The 16,148-nt window shown below is 33.5% G+C and overlaps 1 protein-coding gene and 1 non-coding gene across 3 annotated transcripts; both read left to right on the top strand.

Moving 5' to 3' along the window:
* The first annotated feature begins 474 nt into the window (after positions 1-474).
* Positions 475-581, top strand: LOC141676173 (small nucleolar RNA R71). The gene has a single exon (XR_012556777.1). It is a non-coding gene; the product is annotated as a small nucleolar RNA R71 (small nucleolar RNA).
* Positions 582-7,506: 6,925 nt separating this feature from the next.
* LOC141672906 (F-box/kelch-repeat protein At3g06240-like) lies at positions 7,507-10,098 on the top strand. Of its 2 annotated transcripts, XM_074479605.1 has the most exons (3): positions 7,507-7,707; positions 8,601-8,737; positions 8,835-10,098. In XM_074479605.1, the coding sequence occupies exons 2-3, from the start codon at positions 8,720-8,722 to the stop codon at positions 9,828-9,830; spliced, it is 1,014 nt and encodes a 337-aa protein (XP_074335706.1). In that variant the 5' UTR covers positions 7,507-7,707; positions 8,601-8,719; the 3' UTR covers positions 9,831-10,098. The 2 variants fall into 2 exon arrangements, with proteins under 2 accessions (XP_074335706.1, XP_074335705.1); XM_074479604.1 differs by having other exon boundaries at positions 8,601-10,098.
* Positions 10,099-16,148: the final 6,050 nt, after the last annotated feature.

Here is a 16,148-nt window from a genome sequence, read left to right as displayed (position 1 = left end):
CTTATCTGAAAGTCTCCTTAAGTCCTGATATTATCTTCTGATAAATATCTTCTGATAACTTAAGTCCTGACAACTTAAGTTCTGATATCTTAAGTCATGACTTCAGTATAAGTACTGATTTCCAGTTAAGTCCTGATTTGTCCTGTTAGTTAAGATCTGAAAACTAAACACAAATCATTATTAGACATGACATCACAAATATATCTAACATAGCCAAAGAGTCCACTTCATCGTTAAAGCTTGAAGTTGAGTAGTTATAGCAGTAGCTTAATCCACTTCCAGAATTTCTGCTACCTTTTCTTGCAACATTCTTTGCGTAGGATTTTGGTATTCATTGGTTGCCATTAGCTCAATCAACTCATAAGCTTCATTGTATCTTTTAGCCCATAGGGTCCACCAGATGCTACATCAAGCATAGGTCTCGAGTGTGCACCTAGACCATTGTAGAAACAATTTATAATCATCCAATCATGCATGCTGTGGTGTGGGCACTTCCTTAACATCTCCTTATATCGATCCCAAGCCTCACACAGAGATTCACCAGTTTGCTGAGCAAACTAAGTAAGAGCATTCCTGATTGCAGCAGTCTTCGCCATAGGAAAGAATTTAGTGAGAAACTTTTGAGCAAGATCCTCCCAATTGGTGATGTACCCTGGTGGTAGAGAATGTAACCAACACTTCGCTTTGTCCCTCAGAGACAATGAGAACAGTTGCAGCTTGATAGCATCTTCAGACATATCGTTGAACTTGAAAGTGTCACAGATCTCGATGAAATCCCTGATGTGCATGTTTGGGTCCTCAATAGGATTACCCCAAAACTGAACTGAGTTATGTATCATCTGGATCGTGCTTGACTTGATCTCAAAAGTGTTAGCCTTGATGGTTGGCCTAATGATGCTTGACTATATGTCATTGATCTTAGGCTTAGAATTTTTTATTAAAGCCTTAAAATTATCTGCTTGATCCGCCATCTCTAATAAAGGCGGTTCTTCAATTTTCTCTTCTTCAGCTACTTTCTCTTCGTCCTCAAAATCTTCCCTACGATCCCCTACAACTTCTTCCTCGTCTTTTTCCAGAATTCTCCTATGAACTCGCGAACGTGTTTACATAAACGATCTCTAAATTACCTGAAATACAACAAGAAAAAAATGTATGTAAGTAACAATGTCCGAGTCAATGAACTTTAACGATCACTGATGATAAACACATAAACTAAAAGTTAACACTGCAGTCCCCGGCAGCGGCGCCAAAAACTTGTTAGGGCTAAACATGCGCTAATAATTCACGCAAGTATAAACGTTAGCAAGTAATATAGAATCTTTTCTAGTTCGTTCCCAAAGAGACTGGTGTTGGTTAACTATGTAATTTATGCACCTATTCACCGATGATATGGTTATTATCCAATGCTAAGACGATAACAATTTGGGTTGTTTATACTACGAATTAAACTAATGATTATAACTAATGTCTATCTTCATTCAATAGCCTTATTGTTCTTAACCTTAGCATGCAATGGTGATGACACTAAACAGATAACACGAAACTGCTAAACGCCAACTTTCATTGCACGAATTACATACTACCAGACATCCATAAAAAGATAGAAGCTGAATAGACACCAAAAATATTGAGACCCTATATGTCTATAGAATTTGACAACATAACGGTTTTAAGCACAAGTTATCTATCATGAATACACAGGGCAAGTAAGATGGGTAAAATTACCTACGAATCATGCATAACAATAACACATGAACCTATACTAGCATGGCAAGTTCTAAATCCTTAAATTCATTGTCGCTTCATTAAGAATTAACACGCTATCTTACAAGTTTGTGACTCTTATAAGAAGAATAAGCACAACCAATACTAGGTTATCATTCAATCACCACACACTAAGGCATATAAAAAATTTTAACTAAAGAAATCCATAAATAAATCCGCTAGAACACCACGATAACGATTAGCCCATAATCAGACTCATCATCAACGTGGGTTCCGATGAAAGCATGGTATAATAAACATAGTCTTTATACTTAAATAACAAAACCAAGTATGAAACAAGATTAAAGGTTCACAAGTAAGAAAACTAGCATCCAAGTTACAACTTAGAACAAAGATTCACAAGTAAAAACAAGATTTTATTCATCTTCATTGAATCCATGCTAAAATGGTCTTCTTACGGCTCTCCTTACGCTCTGGTATGTCTCTTCTATGAAAATATTCTTATTTGAATATATATAGCAGCCCTAATCAATCTGGAAGTCTCCCAATTAGAATTGCATTAGAATCAGGATTCAAAACTTTCGCACCGGCGCGGCCGCGCGCTATCACAGCGCGGGCGCGCCGTCCTTCTGGGAAAAACTCAGATTTCATCTTTTTCATTGCTGCTTCGAGCCGGCTTTCCACGAGCTTTTATTCCAACACCACCTTGACACCAAATTAGCACCAAAACAATGCTAATTCACCTAATTACCTAGATAATACCTGAAATGCAAAAACACTAGAAAACACATTAAAACACTTAACAACTTGAATACAAATACATCAATTCAAAGCTAATTAGAGCATAATAAAGTATCATAAATGCCACTCAACAACTTACATATAGACTTATAATCAGACATCACGAAGTCAAATAGCACATTGTCACCTTTATTAATAACAAATTCACACTTTTATCTTCTTATTCTCAAACTTTTATTAACTTACTATAATCCAAGTAATCACACAAGCACATCTTGTTCACATATAACATGTATAATCATGTACTTATTATGAGTCACGTAATCCCAATTAGTATCCTTCTAGTATCATAATACATGTAATTTTTAAGCAATCCATATTGTCAATTATAGAGGATTTCTTAACATTGTATTTATACAAAAAAATTGAAATTAAGTATTCATATGTACAAGCTTCCCTTATAACCATATCAATCAATCATAAGCACATATCCACTTCTGAATTTTTTAAAACACCTTTTACATGCAGTATTATTAATCGCCTAACAGTTGAATCACAAACCAAAATTAGATTCCCAATTCACGAAATCGATCTTATCAAATCTGAAAAATTCCAATAATCGCACATGTACCTCAATGGTTATTAATAAATAGGTTTTAGATCTCATATTTATCAACTAATCACAAAAACCGAACAAAATTTAAATTAATAAAATATGAAAAATTCTCTCATCACAACATGCAAACATCAATTATCGAATTTAGGAAATATAGAGCTCAGTAATAACATCATAGTCCACCACTGGTGGCGGCGGTTTTCTCACAGTGCCTAATCGGGGTTTCCAGCCTTTAAAAACCACCAATTTTGATTATTTACTAATGTAAACACGCTTAACATCACAAATCACTCACAAAACCACACAATCCCATCCAAATTTGGAAAACAGAACCAAACCGGAATTAGGGTTTCGAATCAAACTCAAAGAAATATGCATGCAACTATAAAGAGTTATAGAGGAGGAAAAATTAAACACATACATGGTCTCATACTGAAATTTGATGAAGAAATGAGTGTGTAATCTCGGAGAGAGAGAGAGAGAGAGAGAGAGAGAGAGAGAGAGGTTAGAGAGAGAGTCGAGAGAAAAGAGAGACGAAGAGTTGGAAGAAAAAGGAAGGGAGGGGGTGTCCTAATGGGTTTATAATTTTTTTTTTATGAAAATCTCTATCCCCTGGTATTTTTAAAATAATGTTTGAGCTTGCGGTTCATTTCTCGCAATATTTGTAAGATAACGCACAAAATAGAAACAACTTTCATAAAAACACTTTTAAATACCAAAAACTTAAAATAAATTCAACTCTTATTTTTAAAAAGTCTTTAGGACTATTTTAGAGATAATAGAGCAAGTTTTATAACTTGAACATACTCTGAATATTTTATAAAATTACTTAAAGATCAAATAACCCTTATTTCTTGTAAAATAAATCATTTAAAAATATTCAAACATTCCCCAATCACAATTTTGCACATATAAAGGTCAAATAATATGTATTAATATATCTCATTCAATCAAAACTCATATCTGCCATTTTTCTCATTTAAACTTTACTTATAAGTATTCTTCGCATTTATCAACAAATCGATAATTCAAATAATAATTCAATTTCACATACCCTTAGTCAATTAATCATATAAACACATACAACCTTTTTCATCTCATATTTTCCACATACTTCATTTGAATTTCGCTCTTAATCATCGTATCAATTCCACTTTTTATTTAAGCAGCCTTTACGGGTCACGTCTCATCTGACGACCCAGCTGACACTTTAACTTGGTTATTAATCACACTTCATATCTTAAGTCTTGTACTGACTCGTCAAACTGGAATAATTCATTTTAAATATTTCTCCACTAATTCACATAATTTGCACATAATGCACATAATTTATATTTTATTCACATAATATAATTTACGAAAATCCCAATCGTTACAAATATGGACTTGGCTTCCCATTCCGAGGCCCAATAGGAGTTGTCGAAATTCTATTATAACTCGAACATATATTTTTTTAGGAGTTTCTAGCGATGCGGCCTAGTCACAATGGCCCAAGGCTCAAATACAACTTCATAACTTCACGAATAAGGAAACTCCCCGGCCGATGGATATCCTCTCCGCTACCACTAACTTCGTCGATCATAATTGCATGTAAAACCATGACTTACCGCAAATGCTCAAGCGCATCCTCGACCCCGCGATGAGGATAATCCACCAGATTACATGATGATTGATCTCAAGCGTATAAGTGCAAAGTGCGAGATAACCCCAAAGTTTCCCGACAAGGACAACCCGTCGAATGCAGGGACAGGGATCCCAAAGCACACACTAAGTTTAACGACAATTCTCCTACCAACAATATGCGCAAGACTACATAACCACACCTTCAATACATTTTCGGGAAAACGAGCTCTCAAAGACCTCTCTTTTACCCTCAGCTCACATAAATACACGCCAAAAAATTAACTTGAAAAATTTAACAAAAATAATAATTGTTCCTCCGTCCCCCTCCCTCATTTTTTTACATTCCGAAGATAGTGTCCGACACATATTTTAAACTTTATATAAATGTTAGTTCCGTAACCTAATTTTACGATTTTAAATAAAAACTAAATATTTAAATTTTTATTGAAAAAAATATATTTTTTTAAAAAGTTATGAAACTATACTTTATATGCACCTCAAAATGCGTACCGGACACTTTCTTCTGAATGTAAAGAATTGAGGGAGTGTGTGTGTGTGTCTATATATATAATCATTGATAGCACAAATAAAGTTGACACTTTAATTTATGTGATGCCAACATTTAGTACCCGATGTAGGCATCTCATAACAATTCACTTAACACCACAATAATATTTTAACAATTTAAATAAAACTATCTCTATACCTCGTGCAATGCACAGGTATACTCTAAATTGTGCTAATTGAAACAGTTTTCGCTGTAATTGGTGATGATATATTTATGTTGTTACCTGATGGATAAATAATTTATTTGTTTATGCATATGAGCACGAGTGATTAAGATATGTTTGTCATGGTGCATTCGCATGAAGTAATAAATGATGTTAGTTTACATTTTTTGTCACTTCATAACTAAATGGTATTTGTAATATGTTAATGCTTAAAAAAGATACAAGTGATTATATCAATCACTCTAAATATAAAAAAAATATTAATTTATTTTTTAATTATTTAATGTGTTTATGTGTTAAAAATGTGATTGATGTGTCATACTGTATAGGCAATTGACGTCAGTACTGTAGGTTTACTCACTGAATGACATATGATACTCTCCTACCCAATAAGTTTCTATTTTGAGATGTTCCAAAAGATTGTTAACATTTCCTAAAATAACATATTATCTTTATAATGGCTCCAAATTTTTGCCCTCGTTTTCTTAATTTTTCTTGAACATAATTCCATTTTTAATCTTTGTGTCTAACAACGATGTTAACAACCTATAGGAAGGTGGGAGTATATGATATATGTCATAGAATGATTAATAATGACGTATAAATCGTACGTATATGTATAAATAGTTTATTTTATTTTTTATTTCATTGAATTTAATATAATATTTGACCATATAATTATGTTGGAGGACGAGTTTAAATTGATGACAAATAAGAATATACGAGTATGTATGCGTGTGTATGTCCCTGTATTAATTTATATACATGTCTATATTTATTGTATATGTGTATGTATGCACATTGTAATTATAAAACAATTGAAATTCTTTAATAAATTATTGATAAGGTAAATTAAATTTTAGATAGATATTAATAAAGGTGTTTAATTGTCATATGAATTAATTTGCTCAACAAACCCCCCTAACGATATTAACAACCTACGGGACGGTGGGAGTATATGATATATGTCACATAATCATTAATAGTGAAGTATAAATTGTACATATGTGTATAAATAGTTTATTTTATTTTTTATTTCATATAATTTTATATAATATTTGGTCATTTCATTGTGTTGGAGAACGATGTTAAATTGATGACAAATAAAAATATATGAGTATGTATGTATGTATTTGTGTATGTGTATATGTGTGTGTATGCCTGTCTTTGTATATATGTATGTGTGTATGCATGCATGTATGTATGTATGTATACATGCATGTACATATGTATATATGTATGTATGTATGCATGTATGCATCCATACATGCATTTATGTATGCATCCATACATGCATTTATGTATGTATGAATGTATGTATATATGTATGTATGTATGTATGTATGTATGTATGTGTGTGTGTATGTATGTATGTATGTATGTATGTATGTATATATGTGTGCATGTATGAATGTATGTATATATGTATGTATGTATGTATGTATGCATCCATACATGCATTTATGTATGCATCCATACATGCATTTATGTATATATGAATGTATGTATATATGTATGTATGTATGTGTGTGTGTGTGTATGTATGTATGTATGTATGTATGTATGTATGTATATATGTGTGTATATATGTATGTGTGTATGTATGTATGTATGTATGCATGTCTGTATGTATGTATGTATGCATGTATGTATAAATGCATATATTAAATATAAAACATTTAGTAATCCTTAATAAATGAATGATAAGGTGAAATAAATATTATATTGATATTAATGTAGGGGCATAATCGTCATATTAATTAAATTGCTCATTAAACCTTCATGTTGTTGTATTATATATATAATAGATAGATAATAGATTTTATGATAATTTGTGAATAATGAGAGAGCGACTCATTGGAATAAAATATTTAAAAAGAAAATAATTTTTCAAACTTTTTAGTTTATTATTCATAATTTCCAAATCACAAGATTAGATTTGAAAACAAAATTAAGACGAAAAATTATTTTAAAAGCTGCTGCTAAAAGCGGCTGAGTAAACTAGTTAACCTATAATATGATAAGCTAAATACATTCAAAATAACAAAATCGCAATTTGTATTGAAATTTGAAACATCCAAATTTGGATCGGATTTGCAGGAAAATTTAGGTTAATCAGCACCAAATTTGAATTTTCTTGATTCGACTTTAAAAAGCACTTCCCCGAGACCCAGTTACATGAAAAGAGTGTTACGAAAGTGTCATAAAAAGCGTTATCGAAGAAACCCTATTCTAGTTTCACGTTCCTAGACATTAAGTTCCTTGTACAAGGTACTTCTCTATTTAATCAGTGTGTTAATTTAGCTTGCTTCATTAATTTATGCGTTGTTTTTGCAATTCCATGGTTTATAAATAAGTCTGTTTGAATATAAAAATCTTTTGTGTATATGAATCCTAGGCTGTTATTGCTAATGATTTTACAATGATGTCAATTTACTTGTTAATTTTATTGGAGTTTCGATTTAAGTTAGACTGTCTTAACATACAATTACGATTACTTTCGTAATAAAGAAACTTTAAAGGATCTGGGGAGATTAGAGAACGTTATACGATGTCATTGTACCTCGTAATTTACCTTAGCAGTTAGATGATACAATTGTAATTGTTCGTATTAATGGTTGCCAAGAGGAAGCCTGGTTCAATACGATGAGCATCTACGAGTGTTAATTAGATGTCACGAGGTCGATTCTATTTATATATGTTATATATGCTTACTGATCATCAGCTTTATGGACATTGCGTGGTACTTATAATTTCGATTAGTGCTAGTTGTACATAATTTTGTACAAAAAAATTGTACAGAATGACATGACAATTGATGTAGGATGTTTTAATTGGACTTGTTGGTGTGAATTCAAGGGGCCGATTCCAATCAAAACCCATCAAATGACATTATGTACAAAATGTTTTACACAATTTTGTAAACTAAGCATTTTCTTATAATTTCAGTAGTTCTGCATTCTACTTAACTGAAAAACTATTCAGTTTCAGCATTACCGGGTTTTTTTTATGAGCTTTAGCATTACTGATTTTAAGTGTAATTGAAGCGGGAAGTTTAAGCTTGCATGAAATACGTAATTATATGTATTGGTTTCTCCCTTGGGCAACTTATTAACTGTATTTATATTCATTTGTATATATGCACTTACTTATTTTTTGTGCAGATGGAAACATATATGGATTTGAAGATGAAACCAAGTTACACTTCGATAGACAATTTACCTGAAGAAGTCTTAACAGAAATGTTTATAAGACTACCAGTCAAATATATATTGCGGTGCATATGCGTGCAAAAGTCATGGTATAATCTTATTAAAACTCCCTTGTTTATCACTCTCCACTTTAATCGTCAGAAAGTTACCACCCATAATCATCTTAAATTGCTGTTTTTCCGACAGAATCATACCCATGAATTATCAGTTCGTTTCGATGATGTAAATTGTCAAGAATACTGCACAGTTAGAGATATCATTCCTAATCTTCACGATCCATCTCTATATTATGCCTATGTCTGGTATGCAGTATCATATGGTTTAATCTGCGCGTCAAATGTAGTTCATCATGGTGATGATGAAGGATATAATCGCAATATATATCTTTGGAATCCTCTTATTCAAAAATATAAAACTCTTCCAGATTCACCTCTTCCCTCAAGACTACATGACATGGTGGATTCATGGGAGGCTCTGGCTTTTGGATTTGTTCCTGAAGTTAATGATTATTTTGTGGTACATATTTATAAACCTCATTTGCCTGATAACCACCACTCAGTCATTATTGGTGTTTATAGTCTTAACACTAATTCTTGGAAGAAAAAGAATCAAGATAAATGTCATATGCATTTAAGTAATATGCATGACACAGTTTTCGTTAATGGTGCAGCATTTTGGTTAGGGCTTAGAGGCTATACTCATATAGCTATGTGCTTCGATACAAAGACTGAAATACTGCGTGAAATTATGTTGCCTGAATGGATATCGCGTGAAATTGGTGATAATCGTGTTATTCATCCATTTGGCCAGTCTCTTGCTTACTTTGTTGATAACTATGAAAATTGTTTCGACATGGGGGTATTGAAAGGCGATCCGATAAATGAATATTCTTGGGAGAAGAAGATGAGTGTTTGCACAAAAAAATCTGTTAAGCCTGGAGTCTTGGGGTTAAGGAACAATGGTGAACCATTAGTTACCCAATTGGGTCTAGTGTTTAAAAATAGACCAGTACCTTACGATTTTCATAAACTTATTTCTTATAGTCTTGATAGCCTTGAAGAAAATGAGTTTGTTGAATCATGGTATCATTGGAATGATTTTTCCTATACTGAAAAAATTGTAGCACCGCCTTTTCACATTACTCCTTTTGTGGAGAGTTTGGTTTTTCTTGATATTGATTGAAATAATTCAATTATTTATAAAGTCGGAAGCTTTCTTAGTGGATGTGAATTCTTGATGGAGACCGGGATGAGGCAAATGATTCATGTATTTCGTGAATTCTGATTGTTCGTAGTGGGTTGTTTTGGTTTGCTTGATAATATGTTATGGTTGTGATGTTTTGTTCAGACAACTTTCCTGGATGAAGTGTTCTGAATGCTCCTGTTCATCAGTTGCATCATCAAATTGTTTGAAGAGTAAAGACGTGTGAATTTTATTATGTTTGAATGCTCCCCTTTCATTTTCATTTTCTTCTTTTTGGAATGATTTTTTTAATAGATGTCTTCTGTTATATGTTCAATAAATATTCAGTTGTATACTATTATCATAAATCACAATAACTTCAATTATAATAAAATTATTACTAAAATTTCAATCATACTGGAATATTTGCGAACTAGAATCTAATCAAGCGAGCATGAAATTTAAAACAAAACTTGAAGATTTCATGTTTTGGTTAAAGACGATTAAGATGTTATGTTCCGTACTTAGAATCCATACTAGTTAATTACAAATTCAGTCACTGGTTAAAGATAATCTGTACTTTAAAATGTTATAGAAATTTAGGATCAAAATTAGTTAGTTAGGGTATATCTATTCCCAATCTAATAATTTGAATCAAAAGCTCGCCCTCACCTGTCCTACTCCTACTCTGTTTCTATGTCAAGTTGTGTAGCTTTACTGTTTCAAAGATAAGTATTTTTTTGCTAATTTATATATTTGAAATTATGTTTATACTATTATGTTTTTTGTATGTCTAGTTTAAGTTCTGGTCTTTACAACAGCAATGCTATGAGATTTAGTAATTAAGAGATTTTTTTTTTATTTTTTTACTGATATTAGCATATAATTTGCTCAAGTTATCTTCAATTCTCCAATTTTGTTATCATTTTTTCTTCTTTTGGAGCGGCTTGCAGTGCATAAATAGAGAGTAAGATCTCGGGAAGCTGACATGGCTCCTCCTAGCTCGCCTATTCTGATTTCCCTGCTTTACAGTTCTAGCCTTTATTCCCTGAAAATTATTATCAGCACAACATTGATGGGAAGGGTCAGCTTGTCATGCCATCCCTCTGCGTCCTCTGGGACTTTAGCTAAGGAATCTGAAATGTCTGGGTAGTTACGCACTTTAGTAACTTCAGACCAATCGGCTGATCAGCAAACACGATATAAACCATCTTCATGACATGGCTGGAATTTTCTTGTGCGGACAAAAAGGAACAAGGTACCATGCTCACATTTTGTTTCTCAGCTAGGAGATTAGTAGTTATGAAATTTTTTGTTGCTCTAGCCTCGAGCAATTCATTCGCTGAAAACGTATCTTAAATGTTGATAAACTGTTGTATGCTAGGGAGTTAGCACTATGGTTTATTACTTAAAGTTTTGAATTGGGTATTTGTACAAAATAAATATAGTCTGCTTATTGAAAGAACCAATGTGTTGGCTTGATATATGTATATTGTTTCATAGAGAAGTACAACTATATTAAGGCATCGTCGATCCAATAGTGAAAAGGAGTGTTTTTATATTCCTGACTTCTTCCCATCTACTGCTTCTTTTGAAACTATCAGTTTGTACATGATAATTATTGATTCTGTTTTCCAAAATCCCTAACTGCTTGTGCTAAAAGAGACCACAAACTAGTTTACAGTTTTGCCTTTAATAACAGTAGTGTAATTTTTTGGTACATAGGCCTGTACGCTTTGGAATAAGTTTACCAGCCTCATAGTCTTATGTGCTGATATTGATATTTTCTTTTGGTCAGTTTGGAGGTTAAAATGTGATCATCTCTACACTGTTGGTAGGCCAGTTAATGACAGAAATACTGGAATTGGACATTGAGGAGGGTCTCATAATCCTGCTTTTCGAGACATTGAAATCCTCAGAGATGAAATTGATCTGGTTGATTTTAGGTTGACATATGTTGGAGCTGGGATGATCCGTTCTCATACATGGACTTGTCCTTGGTTTTGGAGTTGTGCTCTCTTGATCTTACATGTACCCATAGGAGATTAAGGTGTTCGATTGCAAACTTTTCTTGTTCTAAGTTTGGCGCTGTCGGAATTTACAAAAGCTCTGTTTTGTGATTGCATTGTGATCCGAAGCTTGCATTTTTTGTTAGGACTGATCGCGGACTGGGCGGCTCGGTTTTTTCTCAAATCGCAAACCAAACGTTTGATCAAATTTTCAAACCGCATCTGCACCACGTAATCTCAAAAATTGCATAAATCACATCACGAAAATGCGGTGTGATGTGGTGCGGTTTGTGCTGTTTATTTATTTAAAAAAATTAATATTGACATAAAAATATAATATAAATTTAGCTAATAAAAAGGTTAAAAATTATATATTTTTGATTAAAAATAAAAATATATCGATAATTTGTAATATGTAATCTAGTATTTATAACACAAAATTATAGTAAACAAGAAATGAATCTATAATAAATAAATATATTTAGACGTACATTATATATATATATATTATAAATATATATATATATATATGAAATTGCGTTGCGTTGTGGTGCGGTTTGAACCGCAATGTTAAAATGTTAAATTGCAAACCGCATCGCACCGCTCGGTTTGTCAAAAACTCAAATCGCAACCTCATCACAAAAAATTAAAAACGTATTTTACGATGAAGTGTATCAAAAACTCAATAAATATTTTCTATATGATATTTATAACAATTTGAATTTGATGGTATCAAGTTGAAGACTTAAATGGGCTTCAAAATTAATGTCAAAATTTCAAGTAATCTGAATTTAAAAACTCATTAGCAAGGTCTAGAAAGGCAAACCATCTTGCTATCAGGTATCATGTTCCTATACTGTATAATATTGAGAAAAATATATTGACTTACAGAAAAATAATAGTAGGAATCTGTTCATGACTTCATGTGATGTAACATTGATATATATAATATTGATTTTCCCGATTAATAAAAGAGCGTAAGGTTCCTAAAATTAATTTTAAATAATTATCTAAATTTAAGTCAATTTATAATACAAAATCAAGGACATCGATTTTATTCTATTATTATAAAAATATCATTAAGCTTTTATATAAAAAATTCCAAGTGATTTTGGAAAATTGTGTTGCCCGAATGGATGGGTGACAATCGTATTATTCATATCTCTTGCTTCTTTTGTTGATAACTATGAAAATCGTTTTGACACGGGGGTATTGAAAGGCGATCCAAGAAATGACTATTCTTGGGAGAAGAAGAGAAAAATGTTAAACCTGCAGTCTTGGGTTTAAGGAACAATGGTGAACCAATACTAAATCATTCGGGTGTCTTATTTGATAAACTCATCTCCTATAATCTTGATAGCCATGAAGCAAGTGATTGTCTTGCTTCATGGCATCCCTGGAATAGACCGAGTAGAGCCCCACATTTTGTCATTATTCCTTTTGTGGAGAGTTTGGGTTGATTGAAATAAATAAACTACATAATAAGGTGGAAGCTTTGTTAGTGGAACTGGGTTCCTGGAGACAAGGATGTGGCAAACGATTCATAGATTTTGTTATTTTTATTCTGTAGAATGATATCCCCAATATTCGAAATGATTTTACTTTTGATCTGCACTATGAATGTTCTGTTTTTAGTACCAGCAGTTCAAGTATCCCAGTTTTAGTTAAATTCTGTTCAAACTATAGCATCAAATGGTTGTGGCCATCTTCTGCGTGAAGAGTGTCCTAAGGCATCTTGCAGCTTTACGGCCATTCTTGAGCAGACTCCTGAGTATACAAGATTTGCTAAACTAGATCCACTTGTTATTACATACAAGTAGGTTTTATTAAGGGATTTAGGACCGAGGTTTTTGGTTCACTTTCTTCCAGCCTGTGGTTTCTCGTCAAAAGAAGAAAGCGAGTCCATATCTTATTTGATTGTTTTTTCCTTTGGCATTGGAGGGAGGTGTTTCCCTCATTCATATCCATATCTAGTCATTACATATTTACAGAATTACAGTGATCTTTTCGTTCTACGAAACCTGATTATGAGACAGTCAAATATCAAAGAGTTTATCAGCAGCTAATTGTACTATTTTCAAGTTGTTGTGCATAAATATATGTATATCAATTTGTCGAAGTTTTTGTGTAAATTTGTAATACTAATACATATGTGAATGTGTGTGCGTGTATCATCAACTCGTTTAGCTCTCATGAGTATGTCCATTTTGGCCATGGAACATCGTCCTGGTTCTGCAGAAGTTTCTAAAGAATTGTGCCTCGCAATTCTCCTTTGAAGCGGCCCCACTTCTCTCCCACATAGGTGATCTTTATCTTATAGAGTAACCCGCGTTTACTCAACTGAATTCCATGCGTTCACTCCTGAGCTCCATGTATTCATCAAAGATCATTAAAAGCTCAAAGCTTAACCTCGTACCTTACGGGTTTCACTGTTTCCTCATCATAGGAACAGGCCAGGGGTTACCCCCACAGTGATTTGGTCATCATGATTTAGTTGTCCCATTGAATCAAGTTCTTGGGATCTCCAGTCAGCAATGGTTGGGTGTCCACCATGATGCCGTTAAGCAATAGGCTTAAGGCCCATCCCTCTCGATGATTTCTCAACCACTTCTCTTGATAACCCTTTGGTTAGTGGATCCGCGATATTATCTTTTGACGGTATATAGTCAACAGTGATAATTCCAGTTGAGATCAATTGTCTAATGGAACTGTGTCGTCGTCGTATATGACGAGACTTTCCATTATACATCGTGCTCTGTTCTCTGCCAATAGCGGATTGACTATCACAGTGAATCCCTATTGCAGTTACAGGCTTTGGCCATCTTGGAATATCCTCCAGAAACTGACGTAGATATTCAGCCTCTTCGGCGCATTTATCTAGTGCCACAAACTCAGCTTCCATCGTGGAATGAGTTATCACCGTTTGTTTTGAGGATTTCCATGATATTGTCGCTCCAGCTAATGTAAACACATAGCCACTCGTAGACTTAAGTGCTTTCTTGCTAGATATCCAATTTACGTCAGTATATCCTTCTAATACTGCTGGTTATCTGCCATAGTGCAGTCCATAGTCTCGAGTTCCCCTCAAGTACCTTAGTACCCTTATGATCGTTTTCCAATGATCAGCTCCCGGATTACTCGTAAACCTACTCAACTTGCTAATTGAGTATGCAATGTCTGGTCTTGTACAACTCATGAGGTACATCAGACTATCAATTATCCTCGAGTATTCCAATTGGGAAACAGCTACACCTTTGTTCTTGGATAGGTGTAAAGTCGTATCCACAGGTGTCCTAACTTCTCAAAGTCATCCTTAAGAAACTTCTCAAGGATCTTGTCAACATAATGTGGTTGACTTAATGCGTGACCCTATGATATTCTAGAAATTTGAATTCCCAGAATTACATTTGCTAGTCCCATGTCTTTCATGTCGAATCTTGATTTCAACATGTCCTTGGTAGATTTGATCACTTTATCATTGCTTCCGGCAATAAGTAGATCATCTACATATAGCATCATCATGACATAGCCATTATCATTCTCCTTGACATAGCTGTTCTCGTTATCCTTGTAATAGGCACAGCTATCACATTAATTGATTTTGAAGCCATTGGCCAGCACGACCTCATCAAATTTTTCATGCCATTTCATAGGCACTTGTTTCAAACCATACAATGATTTCACCAATCTACAAACTTTCCTTTCTTGTCCTGGGACAACAAACCCTTCGGGTTGTTCCAGATAGATTTCCTCATCTATGTCCCCATTTAGGAAGGATGTTTTCACATCCATTTGATGTATAGTTAGATTACGCATTGCAGCAATAGCAAACATCATCCTTATGGACGTTATTCTCGTTACAGGAGAATATGTATCAAAGTAATCAAGGCCTTTTTGTTGCTTTTATCCTTTAATTACAAGTATGGCCTTATACTTATCAATAGTGCCATCAGTTTTCAACTTCTTCTTGAAAACCCACTTGCTACCTAATGGTTTGCAACCAGTTGGCAAGTCCACTAATTCCCAAGTATGATTTTGCATAATTGAATCAACTTCATTCTTGATGGCCTCTTTCCACATAGGTCCATCAGGTGAGGTAACCGCCTCCTTATAGGTTTTTGGGTCACCTTCTTCGAGCAAATAGGTCATAAAATCAGACCCATAGGATTTCTCCGTTCGTTGTCTTTTGCTCCTTCTCACTACCCCCACATTTTCGTCTTCACTTTCGTCACTCTCATTATCGTCATCTACAGACTCATGAGATCGTTTAGACGTCGTAGGTTGTTGGTAACCTGGATTACAGGGAAAC

The sequence above is a fragment of the Apium graveolens genome, chromosome 7 (genome assembly GCF_009905375.1).
Source record: "Apium graveolens cultivar Ventura chromosome 7, ASM990537v1, whole genome shotgun sequence".
Classification (NCBI taxonomy): domain Eukaryota; kingdom Viridiplantae; phylum Streptophyta; class Magnoliopsida; order Apiales; family Apiaceae; genus Apium; species Apium graveolens.
Note: the sequence above shows the minus strand (reverse complement) of the source record. Positions and strands in the feature narration are given on the sequence as shown.